The sequence below is a fragment of the Coturnix japonica genome, chromosome 1, assembly GCF_054131305.1.
Source record: "Coturnix japonica strain WE chromosome 1, WE-NBRP24, whole genome shotgun sequence".
Taxonomy (NCBI): Eukaryota; Metazoa; Chordata; class Aves; order Galliformes; family Phasianidae; genus Coturnix; species Coturnix japonica.
Window position 1 is genome coordinate 109,280,776 of NC_140663.1, and position 22,371 is coordinate 109,303,146.

Sequence of the window (22,371 nt, forward strand, 5' to 3'; positions counted from 1 at the left end):
AAGTTACAGAGTGAATCAAATGCTATATTTAGGAAGAACAACTGGAAGCTATGACAGGAATTCTCTTTTACACTTTGCTTCTCAGCCGAGCTCCACTCCAGCCTGGAGCAGCCCTCGGTGCTGTCCAGGCTGAAAGCATCAGAGCTGTTTCAGACACATTTGGCGGATCACAGTCAATACTTCAGCCGGTAAAAGAAGGTACCTCTATCAGCATCGGGAGGTGTATACACTCATTCGACGGTTTGGAACTTTTCTTATATAACTAGAAAAGTAAGCTAATGTTGAAGGGGTCAATTACAAAAAGACTTATAAAAACTCTTTAATAGCTGGCTGTGAGGCTACTGTAGTAGTTCTGTTTTTATGCTTGTTTTAATGTCTTGTGCACAGTATTTAGAGCAGATCATTATAGTTATTGCTTCATCGGCTGCGAGGATCTTAAAAGATTTAAAACAGTTGTTTAAATGCCTGCTGACTCATAAGAAGCACAACCGTATTAGCTTAAATGCTGTAGTACATAGGAACATGCTTATTGTTTTCTATATGCTACATCTAATGAAATGTTGTGGGAGGGGTTGATGGTAAGAGAGGTCGTCTTTTGCTGCTAGTTTAACAGGTAATAGTGCTGGTGGGAACTGCATTACAGAAAATATTATAGCATTTCCTTATAGCATGTAGTAACACTCAGGAAGCTGCAAAGTGGGGGTTTCTTTATTTGTGCTAGCTAGGTTCCATAGTGATGTGGTTCCCGTCTAAGCCTTTTAATAAGATAATACACTGCAGTTCTGTGTCCAAAATAGCCTTTGTGCTTGATGCTGTAAGTACAGCAGGGGGGGGAAGGACAGCATTCAGCTGGGGGAGTCCCTCCTGGTGTGTGTAAGCTACTGTGCATCTCTTGTGCAGATTACAAAAGATGGCATTATGATACCTCATTGCATTTAAAGCAAATTGAATCAGTCAGCTCATTATCTTTCTGCAGCCCTGTCAGAAATTATTTTTAGCAGAGGGACAGTAGATAGGTCCTTTGTTTTTTAAAGGACCTTTTCACAACACAGGTTTTTGTCAGCCTACAAAAAGTAGTGGTTACTTTCACTGGGAAGTGAAGAAAGCACAGGAATTTGCAGGGGCAGCCTGGCATTAAACAGCTCCGAACTGAAATCTGTTGCTGCTGCTTCCTAAGTTTGGCTCAGCATGCAGACCATAAAAGGTAAGAGGTAAGGTATGGAGCAGCCCAAAAGGCACCGGGGCTTAAAGGCTATGTGCCTTTTCTTCTTCTCTGAGCCTGCACATGGGAAATTTGGCCATGGAAGTGACTGTGGAGAGTGATTTGTCTGAGTCTGCAGATTTGAGTAGGATGCCAGAAAAAGTCAGTGCAGCACTCTTAACTTTCTGAGGCACCTGGAAAAAAAATACAGAAATGTATATGAATACAGTAATGACTTCAGTAGCAGATGCATCTGTAATGTGGGGTTTATTTTCTGATGGTTGACGGTCAGTGCTGTTCTGGAAGGAAGATCAGGAGAGTGAAGGAAAGAGCTGGGGAAGATTGTCTATTTTTACTCAGTGGTGTACTGTTGTCCTGATTTCTCCAGCAGTAATGAGGACAGCATAAACTGGTAGGAAAATCACCTCCTCCACAAGCAGTCCTACATAACTGTATCATACGTCTGTCATTAAGAGTCTGATTGCAATCATTGCAAGCTCAGAGGATCTCATTGAGAAGCACGATTGGTTTTCTTTAAAGTAGAAATCCCTTGTGAATCCTTATCCATTTGTTTGAAGTAGCCAGAAAAGTGTGGAGCACTGTTTCTGCAATGCAGACACACAAGACAGAAGAGTTTACCTTAGCCTGAATTATTCTGTGACTATGTTTAGAAAGTAGACCCATAGTGTTTTAAAGCATTTCTATTAAATTCCTACCCTTTTGTTTCCATTTTTCTGTTCTATGATTTGAAAGAGGAAAAGATAAGAAAAAATAAACTTTTCTGTATTATGAGCCCTGTTATTCAATAAACTGGTGGGTTGTTTTGTATTTCATTTTGGGATACAGCTCCTGATAACAGCACAATGCATCAGTATGAGCTGTGTGGCAGTCGTAAAGAAATGCTTATTTCTGTGCATAGCAAGGACTTTTAAAAAGGAAAGGGAGTGCAATAAATCCTTTAGTTGAAATTTTGGCTTACTGAAATCTTTGCAAATGTTGCAATGAACTTCAGTGACTAAGCCCCTCAAACTGAATTCTGAACTTTAGAACTATCTCTGATTTCAACATAGTGTCAGAGTGTAAGATTCACTGGAAGCATGCTGTTTGCATTTTGCATGGTTGAATTTATTTATTGTTGCTTATTTACAAATGTCAGTTCACCTATTTAAATCTGAAGCCTACATCTTCTGAGTTTTGGGTCAGCTAACACCCACGCATCTGAGTGGGCAGAGAGAGACCCCTAATGGCAGGTCACCTGCACTTTAGGTTCTGCTCAGAATTAGGAACAGACTTAAAGCTGATAAGAGAGTATACAAGAACAATCTTCCATGCAGCTTCAGGGATGCAACTTCGGACTGATACTCTGGTCTGAAGGCAACCTACAATGATTGGTTTTTTGTTACTTGCCTCCATGGGAAAGTTATGGCCTTTGGTGTCACAAAGTCTTTGGCACACTTGTGATTTCTCACTGCATTTCCACTATTTTCTCCTACATCGTTTATTGCTGTTCTCAAAGTTTTCTTTCCAATGTTAGGTAAAATACTGTAGTCAAAATATGCTACAATTTGGTTGTTATCAGTGAGTTCTCTGATGGATGTTCAAGTACTAACTGACCAACTTTAAATATTACTATCCTTATTTTTCCTTATAGTGACATAGTGATGAAGTACTAGTCCAATAGAAGGCTGAGACTATTATTCAGTTAAAGAGATAGTATATTCCTTTCCTTTCCTTTCCTTTCCTTTCCTTTCCTTTCCTTTCCTTTCCTTTCCTTTCCTTTCCTTTCCTTTCCTTTCCTTTCCTTTCCTTTCCTTTCCTTTCCTTTCCTTTCCTTTCCTTTCCTTTCCTTTCCTTTCCTTTCCTTTCCTTTCCTTTCCTTTCCTTTCCTTTCCTTTCCTTTCCTTTCCTTTCCTTTCCTTTCCTTTCCTTTCCTTTCCTTTCCTTTCCTTTCCTTTCCTTTCCTTTCCTTTCCTTTCCTTTCCTTTCCTTCTTTTTCTTTCTTTCAGTCTACATGTATGAAGAAATTACAATGATGTATGAAGTAGGTGATTAAATCTGCATTTATCTATGCTCTCTGACAAGTTATGCTTTATTTGAAAGAAGGTTTAAACTTAGTGTTCTCATAACTCCTACCTACATACTGTGACAGTGATAATCATGCATTGTTTATCCTCAAACACTTCCTTTAGCTCATGCTCATTTTACGATGCCATTAAGGGTTTGAGTGATTGTTTATCTGTACTCATTATTGTTTTTAATGTGAAAGAGAGGACTCCATTTGTGGCTATGAAAGATTAATTGGAGAAGCTCAGGTATTCTGTCTCCTTTTGATATTCATAAGGAATACCTAAGCAACTCTGAAACTGAAACGGAAATTGGAGATGGGCAGGTGAAATGGATGCCTGTCAAGAGGCAGCATGGGTTAAGTTCTAGTTTATCTCCCCTAGGTATCAGGATGTCACAGCCTGTAACACTTTCCCATTTTGCTTGCAGGGATAAGACACTGTCTTAAAAATGTCAAAACAGCCAGCGTCACATGTCAAAGCCATTCAGGTAAGAGACAGTATTTATGTTTCTAATATAATAAATAATAAATCTCAACCTCTGTAGTCTTTTAGACTGCACTTTGCTCCTACAAAACTCTGCAAAAGTGCTAAATGGAGATTATTCTTTCATAATTAAAAGCTTGATACTGAAAAGTTTTGACATGATGAATATCATAACTTATCACTTGCTTGCTTATGTGTTCTTTTCAACATTAGCTTATGTCTGTTGGTGAACCAGCAAAGTAAAACATGTGATATTTCTACAAAACTGATCAGCATTATGAGTAAAATTAATTATTGCAACGATTGGATATTCCACAGAATTAATGTAATTTTTGAAGAACTATGGTCTAAAAGAATAGCAGAATTATTAAGGCTTTTAATGCCTGTATACCCTCGAGAAAAAGAGAAAAAATGCAATATTTGATCAAGAAAACATTTTGTTTACAGCCTAAATAGAATGTGAGAAAAGTTTATATTTTCATTAGAAAATCCCTGTATGTCATATACTTCCTCAAATGGCTTACTGTCGTAACTGTGAAGTTGGTTGTTATATTGTTGTAAAAGAGATACCTGAAGAATTTGCCCATCATCACCATTAAGTAGTTAAACTGCACTTAATTTGTGCTATCATTGATTCTTGATAAAAAAAAAAAAAAAGAAAAAAGGAATTCCTGAGCTGCAGAATTTTACAGAGTGATCTTGTATTTTGTAAAATGCACATACAACCGAATTTTTGCCATCAGCTCAGATTCCTTTTAAAATAGGTAAGAATCACAAAATGGAATTTCTAATGTATGACCTACCCTCTGTTTCCCCAAGGTAATACTAACTTAGTGGACTGAACTATCAAGAAGATTAGTTACTCAGTTGCTAGACTGCATACTAAAGTGGAAAGACACTAAGAATGCTAATGTTGGTTGTCATCAGATGTACTGGAAAAGACACACAAGTTAATTCAGTTGAAATTATCAGAAGACATTAATTTTATGTAGTTCAGATTTTTATCCCTCATATACAGACAATGGAAATATTTATATGTCTAATGAAAAAATGTAGATAATTCATAGATTAAATTACATTTTACTTTTATACAAAGTGCAAGTGCTTTCAAGGAATGAATTTAGTTTACTCTTTTCCTTAAAGTAAACTAGCCCTAGTCTTCTTTCTAGTTTTACAATGACTATCCAACTTCTAAATGTAAAGAAATGTTTCTAGTTTGTCCATTAAAAAATGCATTAAGTTTAAGCAGTGAGTTTCATATATTATGAAACTTTTTTTTTTTTTTTTTTTTTTTTTCCAAATGGTTAATTTGCACTAGGAAAGATACTGTGTAAATTTTAAAATAAATCCATTAAACATTAGGCTGCTCCAGCAGGGACACTTGTTCTTGAGTTGATGCCTGTTACACTTGGAGCACTCTGAGAACCACAACTCAAAATGTCACGTTACTTTCATGCATTGTAATTCATGTATTATGATCCTTTGCTACTAGATGCTATTGCAGTAAGACTGACATCCTGTACAGAACATACATAGTGCTATAACAACAGAAATGTAATGCCACCTCACTCACTGAATTATCTGGTGATGATGCATGTCAGGAGAAGCTTCTTTCTGACTGTACAAGATGTACATTGAAATCCTCACATCCCAAGAGCCACTAAATACAGACATGTTAAGAGTAACAGCTTGTTCCTAAGAGTATTTTGGGATCATAGGGGACCAAAGAGTATTAACTCCTGCTAACTTTCATTGTTGGTTTTCCCCTCACTCTCCCTCTCAATGCATAAAAGGATGTTTATAGCTCTTGCTGACAATTACTCTCCTCACAAACACCACTATCTTTTTTCTTTTTTCTGTTTCTTTCTTTTCTTTTTCTGGATTGTATTGTTTTTCTTTCCCTCCCCTCATTTTCTTTTCTTTTCTTTTCTTTTCTTTTCTTTTCTTTTCTTTTCTTTTCTTTTCTTTTCTTTTCTTTTCTTTTCTTTTCTTTTCTTTTCTTTTCTTTTCTTTTCTTTTCTTTTCTTTTCTTTTCTTTTCTTTTCTTTTCTTTTCTCTTCTCTTCTCTTCTCTTCTCTTCTCTTCTCTTCTCTTCTCTTCTCTTCTCTTCTCTTCTCTTCTCTTCTCTTCTCTTCTCTTCTTTTCTTTTCTTTTCTTTTCTTTTCTTCTCTTTTCTTTGCTTCTCTTTTCTTTTCTTCTCTTTTCTTTTCTTCTCTTTTCTTTTCTTCTCTTTTTTTTTTTCCTTCAACCTAATAAAATAGGAAGCATTACTTTCAGAGCAGCCTTCATTCTAACAGGATCACAGAATCATTTAAGTTGGAAGGGACCCTTAAGGGCCACCTAGTCCAACCCCCCTGCAATGAACAGGGACACCTACAGCTACATCAGGGTGCTCAGACCCCCATCCAGACTCACCTTGGATATCTACAGTGATGGGGCAACATAGTAGAGTACATTAGGACAAATTCCTACTCACTGTGAGAACTGCAATGACATCCAAACTATGGTAGGCACTTTCCAGAAACAAAGAAAGATGTAAGCCCAGTAAGAATTAGTATTATTAAAAATAAGTAACACAGATAAAGAGGTCTGTCTACAGTAATTATAATTTACAGCTTCAAGAGTTTGGAATGAAAAATGTTCATTGGATGTCCACTGGAAAATGTTCACATTTCACTGGATGGTGTCAGACAAGGAAGAGGTCACCAGGACTTGTTTCTCCATCCCAGCAGCCAGGTAGCAAAAGCCCTGAGGAGGATTTTTAAAAGTGCAGTTATAAACTTGTGTTGATTGCAACACAACACAGTCCCTGCAGAGCTACACTGGAATGCAGGACTCAGTCCATTGCTCATGCTTTACATGGCTGCTTATCCATGAGAATGGACCAGACTTGGGTTAAGAGGAGATTTATGGCTCAGGATTCTGGCATCTCTGGTCAGGAGTTATTAGGAAACTAGCCATGCTTTTTTTTCATACTAGAAATATTTACATTTATCATGTGTTATAGTGTGGTGTGCTATCAAGTCCAGACATTGTTAAACCGTGTCTTAAAGGTTGCTCATTTTACTAAGTATTTTGTGTTTGCATACATCTTGTCTAAACTCTGAAGTGAATGCATTTATTGCAGGTAAAATGATTCGAACCACTGTAGAGTGACACATATCACTCTGAAAATGCTGAAGTGGACCAAAGAATGGCTTCTTTAGTTTGATTAGCAGTCTGGCACTTCCTGGTTCACTTTTGTTTCCTGAACCATTTTTAGTCACAGTCCATCACAGGAGGAAATGCAAGGATTTACAGTTTTGTGGTCAGCCTTGGGAGGCTGTAGGAGGCTGATTTCTTCTTTTATTGACTCCAAGAACAATAGATGCCCCAACAAAATGAGGAGGAGAGCTGGGAATAGCTCTGGTAATTCAGTTCTGCAAACCTGTGTGGCCACACTCTCTGTAAAGTGCTAAGCTGTTTCCTATTCCAAAAAAAGCATCTGACTGGAGGTACCAGAGACTGTCTGGGGAGATGCATAATATTATAAATAGCAAAGCTGTTTTTTTCCACTCCTAAATGAAATAACGAGTTAAGTACTGTGAGGCTGAAAATGCCCTGTCTCCTGGGAACTTAATGAGTGCAGACAAAAGGTTTCACAATATCTAAACTAATGCTCAGTGAAAAAGCATGTGAAATGAATCCCTATTTCTCTCTAAAATACATGGCTCTACAGACATTTGCAAGCCCCACTGAAATGGAATCAGCAACTTGCATAAATAGAAATGTAAAAAAATGAAAAAAAAGAGAAAGCTGCTTATTTCATGTCAATTGGATTTTTAATTCATCAGGAGCTGAATTACTGCCAGAACATTTGTGGGCTGTGTTCCTGTGGTTATCCAACCTGGGCGCAATCTGCAGGACCATGATTTGAGCAGAAGGACGGGATTGTTCATCCTCATTCTGTGCAAATCAGTCAGATGGTAAATGACAATAAAGCAGCTCGCTGTTCAAAGGCTCTCTGCTTCAGCTCAGTGGCATTACCAATTCTCCCGCTGGTTTTCGAAGTGGGAGTCATGATATTTTGATGACATTTCCTATGAGCAGCTTCTTTTCAGAGATCATGAGATAAGAATAGGCTTAATTTGTGCATTTAGTTGATCACACCATTTGACTTTTAAAATGATCCAGTCTAGGTCACATAAGGACAGATACATTTTAGCTATTCTTCCCTAAGCTGTCCTTCCAGGAATCATTACTTTAAAAAATCTATTCCAAGCTGCATTATTATTATGGCTACTGGCTTATCTCACAGATGAAAAATCTGATTTCTTTAGTCACACAGGTACCATCTGGAGGAAGACTCTTGAAGCCAGGGGCTAAGACTCTGTCCTGTGTTTGACCAGGATTGGGCTGATTTGGGAAGTGGACCCCACTGGGGCTCCTCCTACCCCTGTCCAGGTTGCTTTGATTTTTCACTTTCCATCTTTAGAATAGAATCATAGAATCACAGAGATGGAAGCGTTTCTCTTTCCCATGGAAGTGTTGTTATGAATGTCTGTACAAGAACATCTGTACTCCTGTTGTACCCCTTTAGAGTTTTGCCACTAACCAACTGTGTCTATCTATCAGTCATTATTATAAACATTATAATTTCATTCTGACAGGCTAATATTAACATCCCCATGGGAGCATTTAGACCTGGTGCAGGACATCCTCATAAAAGAAAAGAAGTAACACCTGAAGAAGCGGAGGAGGTAAGAAGAAGTGGGGCTTTTTGATTTTATTTGTTTTTTTTTTTTTTTCAAGGGAAACCCTGACATTGATGTGAGAAAGCATTTAAATCAATCTTACAGCACTGCCTACCAATCATAGGTACCACAGCTGACATAAACAGTGACTCATGGTAGTAACCGACCAGCTATGAAACCCTTCATACCAATGTGGTTTTTGCTGCTGAGGTACCTATAGGAACTCAAAGTATTTTGAGGGTGTGTAGCACCCTCTTCAGCACTACTTCAACAACAGGATGATATCTGCTGTCATAAGTTCATGGACAGTATTTTTTTAGGTTGGAGCCAGGGCTTTAACTGTGCTTTTACATCAGGTAAAGTTATAGCAAAACTTTGGGAGGGTTCATTACTACCTGCTGCCCTGTGGTGTTCTTTATTGTTACAGCTTAGTAGCATTGGACAGGAATTCAAACATGACATTTAGAAAGCTTTTTGGTCTATTTATCAACAAATAAAAATGGAGTGTAAAGACTAAATGTTTGCAAATTAAAACCAGAAACTGTGAACTCATTTACCTGCAAATGGAAGAATATACTCCTTGGCAGACTGAATTCTGTGCTTTGACACCTGTAATTTACAGGGAGTATTCAACACTGAATTTATAATAAGAAGTGTAATTTATACCTTAGCCAACAAGGATCACAGATGTCATATTTCAGGATGTTATTAGACCATCTTATTTACCATGAACTTTTAAGCAACTAAAACCAACTGTGGAGAAATAGAGATTTAGATGCTCCAAATAGGAAAAATACACAAGTTAGGACGGCTGTCTACTGCTCCTTAGTCAGTTGGCATAGTCAGGCTGTGTAATCCCCATCTCACAACTGGTCCTTCTGCACCAGAGCTGCTGATGTTCCTTGGAGCCATGGACAGTAAGGCTCAGACTGACTCATGCAGCCAGGCCAGCTTGGGCAGGACTCAAGTGTTGCACGCTGGCTGAATCAGAGTTCCTGTAGTTGGAAGGAGCCTTTCCAATCCAATAGCCTGGTTTGCTTTGGACAAATCCTTAGCTGCTTATGACTAGGTACAGGCACATACAGTGGGAAATTTTGGTTAAGGAATGACAGATTCCTTTTTGGTCTGAATGAGACAAGTTTTCTTTTTTGAATTTCAACATACTTGATATAAATGTTGCTCTGTTTACAGAAAATTATTCTTATCAAATTCAGCATGATTTAAATCTTTTTAATACTTAAAAGAATACAAAACAGAGAAAGTGACCTTAAGCACATACTGTTTCCCGGAAGGAAATAAAAACACATTCTCTCTACAGTAATTAAACTGGTGAGGGAATTAATATTTTTTAGCAGAAACTAATGTGATATGAGTGAATTATGGTAGTATGTGAGAGATAAAATAAATGACAAGTGCTGAAGATTAGATTTGGTTGGGTGATTGCTTTGCTCTACAATTACATAAATATTATACATGAGACAGATATTATGAAATGAAAGTTCTTGGTGCTGGCTTTATGTTTAACCAAACCAATGGGAGTAAAGACTATGGAAAATTCTCTTGTCATACGAATAGAATAAAAATGCCACCAATGAACTTCTCTTTCTGCATTTTCCCCTGGTTAAGCTTTGCAGTCAGTATAGCTCATGGGTCCTTAGAGCAGCCTTAGATAAATATATCTTTTGCTAATAGCCCTCAGCATTTTTAGCTGCATTTCAAAACCTTGGCAAAGGAGATAAGAGAAGTATGGTTCTTACTCAGAGGGTTGGTATAGTCCAAAGGAAATGCATATTTGTGAAGGTCAAAGGAAAGACCACAGTAATATGCAAAATAAATGGGAGGTGGGAATTTCAGAAAACAACTTTTCTGCACTCTGAACATTTCTATGCTTGTTTTTGTTAACTCTTGTCATACATCTCAGTCATTTCACAGTGTGCACCATTTGTACTATCAGAAAGAACAGTTTTTGCAGATGACTTGAAATTGTCTTTTAAATATGATAACTGCTATGAACTACTAAGAAATGTAGGGTTGGTAGCTAGAGTTACTTAGTCTTTTTTTTTTTTTCTGATTTTTTCAAATTTGCAAGCTGTGCAGTATAACTGTGAAAGGAAGCAAAACAAGCTCATGACACCGTTTAACTGATACAGTTTCATGCATCTCTCCGAACAATTTCTGTGTCAATTTAATTATTCTCCTGCTGAGTTTTGTTCCCAGATGTTAGATCATAAGCAAGATATTAAAGAGTTTGTGTGATATCGGGCTGGACTACTGACTGGGATCTTAAATGACCGAAACAAAAAATGTAAGCTTGTAATAACTAATACCATATTAGCTAAAAAATGGGAAGATAGTAGAAATCTCCTAAACCAAGCAACATAATTTCTCCAGTTTTCTTTTATATCTCTGTGTAGCTCAGATAATACGGAACCAGAATAGAAGACTGTTTAACAAGAAACTTCGTTTTCTAAAATTCTTTATTTGCTACTTTACATTGTAAAATTCTGCTTCCTTATTGATATGTAGTCCCTTGGTCAAAAATGGATTTTACTGGCCAATAATATTTAACAGACAACTCTAAAATTTTAGAAGTGAAATTAAAGGTTAGGAATTGACTGATCACAGGCTAAGAAATCCGAACACTGAATTAACTCCAAACTCCAAAAAGCTCACCCCAAGAGGACATTTACAGAATAATTTAAAAAGAAAAAGCTTAATTGTGAAATTATTTGCAGTAAAGTATTCATTCACTTCTGATTCTACCTGATTCCCTCTACAAAATATCTGGTCTACAAAATACAGAACAGGCTGGCTAAACCTTAAGCTCAGTACTGGAAAGCTATACCTTCAAAAAATTGCTCAGCGTAGAATAGAAGTTGTCTAAAATACATGCTAAATAATTGTCTAAAATACAATATTACAGTGGAGGAAGTACTGAGGGGTAAAATGCTATGGTGCATCAGGAAGTTAGCTGAAATGTTTGCTGTTGTGTTAGTGTGGGTTTTTAGTCTGTATTTTTGCAGTCAGCTAAATAGCCATTAGGCACAAACCCATTTCAAACATAAAGGGGCAAAAATCCGTTAAGTTAAGAAACATTAAACATCAACTCAAGCTGACTGTGGACAGATCTTTTGGGGGTAGCTTACTATCATAGTTGATTTTCAAATCTGGGGAAATGCATGATGTTTTTCCTATCCGTGTGACCAGCAACTATCAGACTGTACAACAGTGGATGATAAGAATGATTCCTTAGCCTTTTTTTTCCCCACCAAAAAATGAAAGATCTGCAGTTGCAGTTTAATACTCTTTTGTTTTTATGCTATCATAAAATTCTTGTGTAAATTCTTGTCCATTTACAGGAAGATCCGCATTTCTCTGCACTGACCAGCTTCTATTTTTTTTTTCTTCAGAATGTGTTTGGACAATTCAAGACAACAGCCAACAGAATAATCCATCTATTCCCACCCTCCTTTCCCTGCTAATGTTTTCATTGTGATTGCATTTAGTATCTTTTAGTATATAATCCTTTACTGTTTCTCAAATAACTGACCTGTGCTTATGCTCAAGAGCTTTCTATTACAGCAGCAAGGTGACTGATATCCTTTTATGCAGAGTGTTCCTGCTACAGAAGAGGAGAAAGACAAGAAGCATCTCCCCGGAGCTAGGAAACTTCCAGGTCCTGCTGTCAACTTATCAGAGATTCAGAACATAAAGAGTGAGCTGAAATTTGTCCCCAAAGCTGAGCAGTAGTTGGAAAAAGGAGGTGAGTAAGAGAGGTTCTTTCCATAGCTCTTGGAAAAGCAGGGTGATCTAGAAACATTTTTATGCCAAAAAATGGCTTTCCAATTATTTCAAAGATCCTGGAATCACACCCCATATTTTAAAGATAAAATATAATTTGTAGAAGAAGAGGTCAAACAAACCTTGGAATTCTGCTTTGTTTCAAACGTGCAGCATGCAGGAGACTGTATCTGATGATACATGATGTACTTCAACCTGCCTAACAAAAAGTGTGTTTTGCTATTAGGAATATTTTGAAGCCAGTTAAGGAATACCATCTTGTTTCACAAGCACAAGTTCTAATTTTATGGAATACAAGACTGGTACACTCTAACTACAAATAAATGTATTATAATGCAAATAAATATGTTAAAATGATGGAGAAGTAGGTCAGTATTTTTAAAAATCTCCTTTAGAACACTAGAGATTGGGTATGATTTTATTTCTGTAATTCAAAGCTAATGTACTAGTGCCTCCAATCATTTTGTCACACAAAGGCACCCAATTCCACTTATGGCACCCAAGGAATGCAACATATCTGTGTTGTGCTCAGAAATATGATGTGGGACCCCAAGAAGATCTTTTTGCTCCTCTGTATTGATAGCTGGAGAACAAAGAGGGACCCTCAGTTACTGCTGACAGCACCAGATACTTACAGATTGAGGTGCTAATCTGTGGTCAGCACCACAACTCATAATTCATCTTAGTTATTAAAAAAGGTTATATTCATCACTTTAGAATCACAGAATAGAACTGCAGTAGAATGGTTTCGTTTGGAAAAAGACCTGAAAATCATCCAGTTCCGACCCCTCTGCCATGAACAGGGACACTTCACTACACCAGATTGCCCTAAGCCCTGTCTAACCTGGTCTTGAACACTTCCAAGGATGGGGAATCCACAGCTTCTCTGGGCAACTTGTTCTGAGGCATCACAACCCTCTGAGTTAATAAGTTTCTCTTAGCATTTAATCTAAATCATCATTCTTTCAGTTTAAAGCCATCACCTCTTGTCCTGTCACCATAGTCCTCAAAGAGTCCCTTCCCATCTTTTCCTGTAGGCCTTCTTTAAGTACAGGAAACTACCAAAAGGTGTACCTGGGCTTTCTCTTCTGTAGGCTGAATAACCCTACCCCTCTTCATGTCTTCATAGAAGAGGTGTTCCAGTCCTCTGATCATATCTCTGGATGCACTCCTTAGGGCTGAACATAGTACTGCAGGTGGAGTCTCATGAAAGTGGAGTAGAGGAGGAGAATCACTTTCTTTGCCCTGCTAGCTATATTTCTATTGATGTGGTTTGCTTTCTGGGCTTCATGCATACATTTCCAGTTCATGTTGAACATTTTGTCCACCTGTACCCCCATGTCCTTCTCTGCAGTGTTACTCTTTCACTTGTTGCCCAGCCTGTATTCATGTTTGGGATTACCTTTAACACAGATTTCACAATTATTTACACCTGATTTCAAACAACGCCAATAAATCTCCATTTTACATTCTGAGCCATAATAATAATGATAATAATAATTTTTAAAAAAAGAATGATTGTTTCGATCTATGAAATTATCATGTGATTTTCTTTGACAAACCATAGTCAATAAAGATATATCAGGCAGTTATAATGATCATTCAGCTTTACATAGGAGTTTCAATCAAAAATAACTGATGACATTAAGATACTTGTGTCAGATAGCAGTCATCTGAATTGCCAACTGTGCCTGTTGACACAAGACCTTTTTATCACGAGGAGAAACAGAAGAGCTAAGCTGAGGAAAAGAACATCTGGAGTTTACTGCACAGAAACATTAAGGAGAAAAAAAATAAAAAAAAATAAAAAGCAATGCAAAAAGATGTTGCGAACACAGAAGTGCTATGGTCCAGCAATCTTAAAGGAAATGGCATATTATCTGAGTGAATTGTCTCAACACGCACTGCAGCATTACTATATTTTCTTAATGTACAGCATAAATATGCCATTTAGAAGGAAAATGTGTTTAGCTTTCTCTCGCTTTTCCCCTGCTGTGTCATAATGTGCCTGTTATTTTAAAAGAAATAACAGCCTTTCTCTTTGGGAAACTTGGGAAAAGGAAAATTAACATTTTGTAAAATGTAACATTGTAGTCATCGCACTAAAGGAGTGCCCAGAGAAATATGAATTTTTAATGCTGGGCTTTAAAGTTTTGTTGTTTTTTTGTTGTTTTTTTTTTTTCTGTAAGAGATATTTAGATAGAAATTTAACTCAGTGTTTTGTCTCAGACTATTTTCTGTTTTCAGTATTTAAAATTGTTATGTTATTATTAGCTTATGGTGCATTTGAAAGAAACAATTAGAGCATACACAAACATTCCCTATAAGGAAAAGATTTCTACAGGAAGGTCAGTAAAGTAAAAGGCATGCTGAAAGCTATAAGGTCATTATGAAGTAATTTCTTTATCCATGCTTCTTTTGATGTTGCTTTGGTTACCAGGTTCTGATGGTGACACAGGCAGAATGGCAGATCATGTCACTTGTGGGGAGGGCAGAAAGGAGCAAAGGGTGAAGTGGGGCCTAAAGTACAGGAGGATTGTAATGTCTGTGTGAAATGACAAAGTCCTGCTGGGAGCAGGAGGTGATTAGAAGTTACATATGTTCAGCCATTAACTAATTACCCTTGCGAGGGGAAGCAATTGATTAGAGGTATCTCTCCCAGGAGATAAACGGCTAGTTGTTTCTGATTCCAGATACTACTGCAGTGATGCTAAATATGGAAAAAAGTACCACTTTCTTGAGTTTGGATAGTAAAGTCACTAATCATTTCTAAAATGATAACTTCTAGAAGACTTTCAGGCACAGCTCTCACTGGAGACTGGGAGTTTGGTTTTGATTGAAGTGCTAAACTAAGTATATGCATGAATTCTACATAATACTGAAATGCAAATCAACTGTATGCGATATCCAGTGGCCTGGAAAGGTACTAAATCTAAGGATAATCCCCATGTAAGATATTCATATGTTCAGTTATTTTACTCATGTCCTGTAACCTCGTATAAAGTGTGAGAGACACTGAATTGTCTTATGGCTGACCATTCCAAGTTAGTGAAGATTATCTTTATTTGTGAGAAGTTCACATTCACATCTGCTTGATGCTTTGCTTCATGACCAAGAAGAGGTTACTGACCATCATTTGGATGTGATGCTCTCTAAAGAATGGTACATTGATTGGTCAGTAGAATATGTCAGTTCAGAGTGCATAGTGATAAATGTGTACATTGTTTGGCTTTCATAGTTTGGAAATGAATTATCTCTCACATTAGTACAATCAACTCTTCAGATATTCACAGTTGAGAGATTTCCTTTTGTTAGTTCTTTTTTGTTTCTCATGGTACTCTGCAGATAACCACTGAAGCTGGTGTAATAACTCCAAATTCTCTGGTTAATTTCCATTACGCTGTAATTCTATAATGCAGTATCATAAAAGTATCAGAAAATACAGAAATGTATCAAAAATACCAGAGGTATTTTCCCTTCCTTTTAATATTGTCATTTTCCAAGACATAGTTTCAGTAAATGTCAAGTCAATATTGTCGATTTTGTTTAAATTTGGATCCATGTTGTCCTGCTCAGTTTTATACTGCAAACTCATCCACAAAAATAATAAACTGAAGAACAGTCCATTATTTACAAATTCAGTCCTGCATAATTTGTACTTTAAAGTAACTTCAGTTAAATATCTTTGATTTTACTCTTTCACCAAACTAGGAATTATGGAGAGACTACAATCATAGCTGTGAGTCTTAACAGTTTGTGGGAGGGATATAATTAGTAAGATGCCATAATGCTGGAAGGTCACAGAGTGCTTATCATTGAAGATATTCCTGTTCATCTCTTGCTGCTGATCCATCACCTATAAATAGCCTATTAGCATACACTGCTTTGTTATAATGATTTTTTTCCCCACAAAACTGTCGATGATGTTTGATGCAACTAGTTTTATTATACAAATATGATTCACTTTCTTTTTCTCACCTGCAACTTTTTTTTTTTTTCTACTGCTCCCTTTCCACATACCCATTTTTACATGCACAAGAGTGAAACATAGACAGAATAAAATAGCAACATAATAGCACGCACTAATCAGCTAAGTATATGTCTTATCGAGTAAGCCATGCTATGAAGCATTTAATTTGTAATCAATGGAGCATGCTATGGCTGTCATTTGTTACTGATTGTGGAGATACCTCATAAGGTAACGAGCATAGTGATTGCAAATGAAAATATGACAGCACAAATTTATCCTAAATATAGTGTATATTAATTGAAGACGTATAGAATATAGAATATTTGGGTTCTTTCTACATTCTGTACCCCTCTGTGTTTTGTGTCCTAAAAAGTAGATGTTTATGTAACAAGAACTTATAAGAGTATCTTGAAGAACCATGAAGTCTGAACACTGGGCTGTAGTTTCAAAGGGCCTAAGCCACCACCAGGTAATGCGGTCCAGTCTTTTCTTTTGAAGTAGACTTTCATACAGCTACTGAAGAAACCTCTCAAAAGGCAAAAAGTGAAATTCACTGCCTTGATGATACAAAAACAAAAAAAAAAAAAAAGAAAGAAAGAAAAGAAAAGAAAAGAAAAGAAAAGAAAAGAAAAGAAAAGAAAAGAAAAGAAAAGAAAAGAAAAGAAAAGAAAAGAAAAGAAAAGAAAAGAAAAGAAAAGAAAAGAAAAGAAAAGAAAAGAAGAGAAAAAAAAAGAAAAGAAAATTTCCTTGTTGTGGGCATACAGACAACACTGCTGGCATTGCTTTCTGGACATGTTTGGGGAAAGCTCTTATTGCAATCCCAATCACATACCTACTCAGAGTTTGGTCAGACAAGGTTACTAAGCCGTGTCAGGGCTGTTTCTAACAGGTTGCCTGTCTTGTTTAAGGTGTGAGAAGCACACAGCTGTTACTTGTAGATTATCCCCTGTCTGTAACTCTTCTGGGCAGAGTGGCTTAACTGCCAAATGAGCTCTAGTTCTGTTGTCAGGTACAGAAGCAAGTGAATTCTCAGGAAACAAACAGCTAGAAAGAGCTTCCCAGGGCAGCTTAGACTTTGCATTTCTTGCAACATTACCTCTTCTGTAACGTATCAGGATAGTTTGCTTCACAAAAAAATGAGGACTCTTGTCAACAGGGCAGCTATGGAGATTGGCATCGCTTGGAGAAGAGAGAGGAAGGGAAAAAAAACAGAAGTCCCTTAGAGCATAGAGCTCTTATATCCATACTTAAAAGACTTTACTTGGTGTTGCTATTAATTATTTACAAAAAAAGTCAATTACTCTGAGCTAAAAATACATATTATAATTTTTCCCACAGAGTACTATGGATGTTAATTACAGTTTCATGCTATACACTGCTTTTAAGACGCATCTCAGCCAAACAGCAACTATATACTTCTCTTTATGTCACTGTTATGATACTTTTCAGTGATCGTGTCTTATTTCTATGCTCAGGTAGACCAAAAGAACATGGTTAAACTACCACGTGTCTACTTGTGTATTCCTTTCAAACTTTACAATAGAAAAGTTGGAATTTTATTTTAGGAGAGAGAACTGGGATCCACAGGAAACAATTTAATTTCAGAGGAGCCATGTTGAAAGAAAAGAAAAAAGAAAATTTCTACTGTTTTGTTTCTCAGTGTTTCTGGGTTTTAAGGGTTCATCCCTTCTCTACCGCTGCTGAAATACCCCAAGCCTCAGCATGATATTCCTCAGGCCTTTGCAAATCAAGGAGAGGTTGCCTTCATATTCACTTGTTAAATGGTAGAAGCAAGCATGAAAACTGGCTGGAGAGAGCCTGCTTTCTAAACGCCTAGGATAGCTTAAAGGTCTGCATTTGTAAACTAATTTTAACGAGGAAAGAACAGGATATGTTCTAAAGATATGTTCTAAGGACATGTTCTAAACAAATGCTTTCTTATGAAGTTGTTACACAGAAAATTATTGTGTTTTGTGGTTTTGAAAGCTAACAGCTACAAAGCAAACACTGCAAAATCAGAAAACAAAGGGAGAATGGATACTTGTATTTTTTTAAAGCATAAAATATGGAAAACATTTTTCTGTGCCAAGCTGTCTCTTCAAGCAGAGTGCTTTTATTACTGGAAGAGACAAGCACAAAGTAGCAACCCAAAGAGCTCTCATTTTTCCCTTGGGTCTGAGTGTGGCAGGAAGTCTATTAATTTTTAGACTCTAACCATATTATTTACTGCTCTGCCATTCCTGTGTTCAGGGCTCCCTCTGAGAGTCTGCAAACATGCAGAGGTCAATAGACCTCAACTAATATGCAGAAGAAATTTCTTCGTTGAGTCTCTCACATTGACCCATTTATGACTTTGAAGTAAGAAAGTACTTCTCACACTAGCAGGGTGGTCCTGCAAATCTCTGTTCCTTTCACAGATGAGAGCCTTCAGTCTTCAGAATGACAGATAGGCACCAGAGGGCTGCTCCGAAAGTAATGCCTTCTATTTTGTTATGTTGCTCCATAATGCCAGGGGACAATGTTGGTGGTACGACAGCAGGGGCTGAACCTTTCCGCCAATATCCCATCACATTTTGTTGCTGTGCAGCAGATGGCAGTCGAGGGGCAGTCTGACAAAATGGAGTCTGACATGGAAGTGCATTTGAAGATGTGTGACTGAATTCCTCCATGCAGTAAAAATGGCACCCACTGACATTCATCGGCACTTGCTGAACATTTCTGGAGACCAACCAGTGGATGTGAGCACAGTGAGCAGTGGGTGGTGTGTTTCAACAGTGGCGACAGCAATGTGAAAGAAAGGCAAACCATGTTCCAGATGGCCACATGCAGCTGACACTACAAAATGAAGAGTGTCTCAAACAGCTGATCCATATGAATTGGATACAGGTGGTGACTACGTTGAAAAATCGTGCTTTGTAGCTGTGAAACAGTTCTTTCAAATAGTGTTATTGTGCTTTTTGGATCGGTTGTAGTTTCCTTGGAAATAAATAGGAGGCATTACTTTCAGAGTGACCAATGTATTTGCTTAGCAAATTGAACCTATTTTTGAAAAATGAGCGTATTATTAGTACCTGCCTTCCTGTAATCACTCTGTTGATTAGTTAGCCCTGTTCTTTCATTGCCAGACTCTTTAACAGAGAATCCCCTGTGCTTCCACTGGTGCTGCTCTTGACAGATTTTGTAAGAACCAAACTTCTAGGTGAATTCCTCATTTGGACACTATTGTTGGGTCCATGCTTCTCAAATGAAGCTTCTAAAGGTAAGAAGATTACTGGAGATGTCAAATATGAAGGAATTCATAAAGCGTAAAGGTGGGATACAGTCAGTTGGCTTTTCCTTGTTTATCATGGCTACATGTAGTAAGAGGTACTATGAATGAATTGCAGAATTTAAAAGTACCATTGGAGTGCATTCCTTCTGGAAATCTCAGACAGGATGTCAGAAATCCCTAAAACTCCCTGTGACTCAAATGGTATCTACTCTGAGGCATGCATGCAAGAGACCATGCAGAGCTAGTTGGGAGCTATGGGAATTAGAAAACATTTGGACAGCAGGAAAGAGATGGTACCAACCAATGTGAAAGAGTTACAAGTGAGATGAAGGAAATGCTGTTTCTCTATAACTGGAAACTCCTGTCAGCTTTTTATATGTGTTGAGTCCTCAGACACTGTGATGACAGGCATCATCAGGAACCCAAAATAACAAATAATTCCAGTCACTAGCCTTACACAGTTCACCATGTGTTCAGCACAAGGGTTTTCAAGTTCCTCTGTCAGAGCAAAAAGGCTAACTGCTTTCAAATACATGAAGCACAACTTCCTACATTATTAACAGCTCAGCTGGTTTTTTATCAAACCTACATTAATTGTAACCAATTAAGCTGACAGTATGATCTGAAATATCATGGCTCTGATGTGATAATCAAATGAATTTTCTTCTAAATTTAGAGCCTCATCATTTTGTTTTATAGTTTTTATTCATTTCATTTGATAAGAGACTACCTAATTATGTTTTCACCGCCTTGTGCTCAAGAGCCACATAAATTACTACATCAGTGTGCTTTGGAATTTTTGTCATCTCATTCAGGATTTTGGCTCAATATTGCGTGAGCCTTGTCATCTATGTCTGGGAGCAGACCAATCATGAGTGTAATGGGCTATTCTCTGTACTTAGTTTGGGCTTGCTTCAGCCACTGAATTACTCCTTGTGTGCCTTGTTTTGAAAAAGACATTTTTAGTGGCAAAGCTGCCTCTATTCCACATTTGGTTGCAAATTCTTTGAAAGAATAACAGTGGCAGCTATAGGTAGAGCTCACCATGACAGCAGTTCCAACTTCTGTTGGCCATTGGGCAGCACTATTGAGGAAATATTCTGTATACATCTGTTGTTATTTTTATTATTATTATTTTTTTTATTTTTAGATACTATCTGCCTCAGTTTTAAACTCCTATTTCCCATTTGATCTGCAGCAGCAGTCTCAAATACAACATATGTCCATGCACTAGAAGAACAAACTATGCAGCACAATTAAGCATTTCCTTTGAGCCATACTTATTACTCACATTTGAATTGCTGCAGCTTGTAGCTACGGGAAAGCTTGTAGGTTTACTTAAACTTAGGAATCAGTGTTAACTATGGTTTTCTTGTCACTCTGTTTTGTGGTTTAATTATTGCATTTGTATTTTGTTTCTGACCACAAGTGGCTGAGCTCTATATACAGATGTGTTCAATAGAAGTAGAATAAAACCCTCTGACTTGGCGCTCAGACCTCACACCCCCACTTTGGCAAAATTGCCATCGCGCTGCTTTTAATCTAATTTAATAATACAGTTATTCAATTGATTAGAAAATAAATTGAGTCCTTCAGCTTTTCATTCTCTCAGGTCTCTGTTCCTGTTTGCTGCCTTGGTGTGAACCTTGTCTAGAAATTGCTGTTACCCCTGTGTGGCCTTCCAGAGCCTTTCACGGCACAGTGATGTTATCACAGAGTGAACAATAGCTACAATTTGGAGTGCACTTATAGAAAAAGTGGGCAATAGCCACACTTTCCCAGTTTGCTTGCAGATGAGCCCAGGGAAAAGCAGGCTAAATGGCCTGTGTCAGCTGTTGTATGAGTACAGCATACCCATTTTTACATGCACAGCAGTGCTGCAGCAGTAGTGGTATACATGGGCAGAGAGCAGATAGGCAACACTGCTTTTGCTGAGGAAACATCACAGCATCATAGCCAAACCAGACCTGTTCTGAGGGAAGAACATAACAACAGTAGCTAGATGGTGTTATTTCAAGGCTTTGAAAGATGCAGCTTTTATGGATAAGATGAAGTCAACACAAACTGTGTACTGAAATGGAATAAAATACAAATATGAAGACTTGAAAAAAAAATTTTGAGCTTAAATAAGCAGAATGGAAGGAAAAGCAAGACTCCGTTTGCTACTGTGTTTGCAAATCACACTGTTCTTAAGTGCAGCAGCCTTCTAAATGCTGTCAAAGACCAGGACAGAGAATAACCTCTGCTGTACACAGCATTTAACTAAGGATCTTTGATCTTATACATTTGAATTTCTAAATCTTGTTTGGTCTGAAAATAGTTAAATTGATCTCTTCAGGGTTTGAATGGAAGCTTTTATGTTTGGGGAAAGAAATCTTTTTCCTAAGAAAGTCTCTCTCTGTGAAGACAAGAGGCATATTCATTATTTTTTTTTTCAGCCCAATTTGCTGACAATAAAGTTAATTCAGATGAACATATCTGACGTGAACTCTTTTTTTCTTTCTTTCTTTTTCTTTTTTCTTTTCTTTTTTTTTTTTTTTTTAAGTTTAAGCCCATAAGCCCATGGTGCAAAAAGTATCAAATTAGTTTCAGTTCCTTCTACTCTGCATATGCGCTTCTTATTTTTCTTCTATGCTTAAACAAATGTCTTGGATTTGCTATTGTCTGAAAAATTACTTCTGGAGCAAATCATTTGCCTGTCAACTTAGTTAAACATGCTAGTAGTCAACACCTGAGTCACTGATGAGTGTGTGCATGTTTCACAGTCTTTGACAAATCAGTAGAAACCTCTGTGAAGATGTGCATGTTTTGCTTTTCTTTCAAAGTGAATAATAGGCTGATCCTGG

General features: G+C 37.3%; 1 protein-coding gene across 12 annotated transcripts in view; it reads left to right on the forward strand.

Annotated features, from left to right (window-relative positions):
• The first annotated feature begins 94 nt into the window (after positions 1-94).
• SMPX (small muscle protein X-linked) overlaps positions 95-22,371 on the forward strand; it is a 40,337-nt gene continuing 18,060 nt past the window's right edge. For 2 of the 12 annotated variants that reach the window (XM_085549974.1, XM_085549980.1), the window contains exons 1-4: positions 95-270; positions 3,695-3,754; positions 8,400-8,489; positions 12,096-12,246. In XM_085549974.1, the coding sequence (XP_085406100.1) occupies positions 3,716-3,754; positions 8,400-8,489; positions 12,096-12,233 (267 nt within the window). In that variant the 5' untranslated portion in view covers positions 95-270; positions 3,695-3,715 and the 3' untranslated portion in view covers positions 12,234-12,246. Of the gene's footprint in view, positions 271-1,043; positions 1,205-3,694; positions 3,755-8,399; positions 8,490-12,095; positions 12,247-13,378; positions 13,760-18,671; positions 21,126-22,371 lie in introns of those variants that run through there. The other 10 variants (XM_085549996.1, XM_085550004.1, XM_085549987.1 and 7 more) reach the window with 9 other exon arrangements.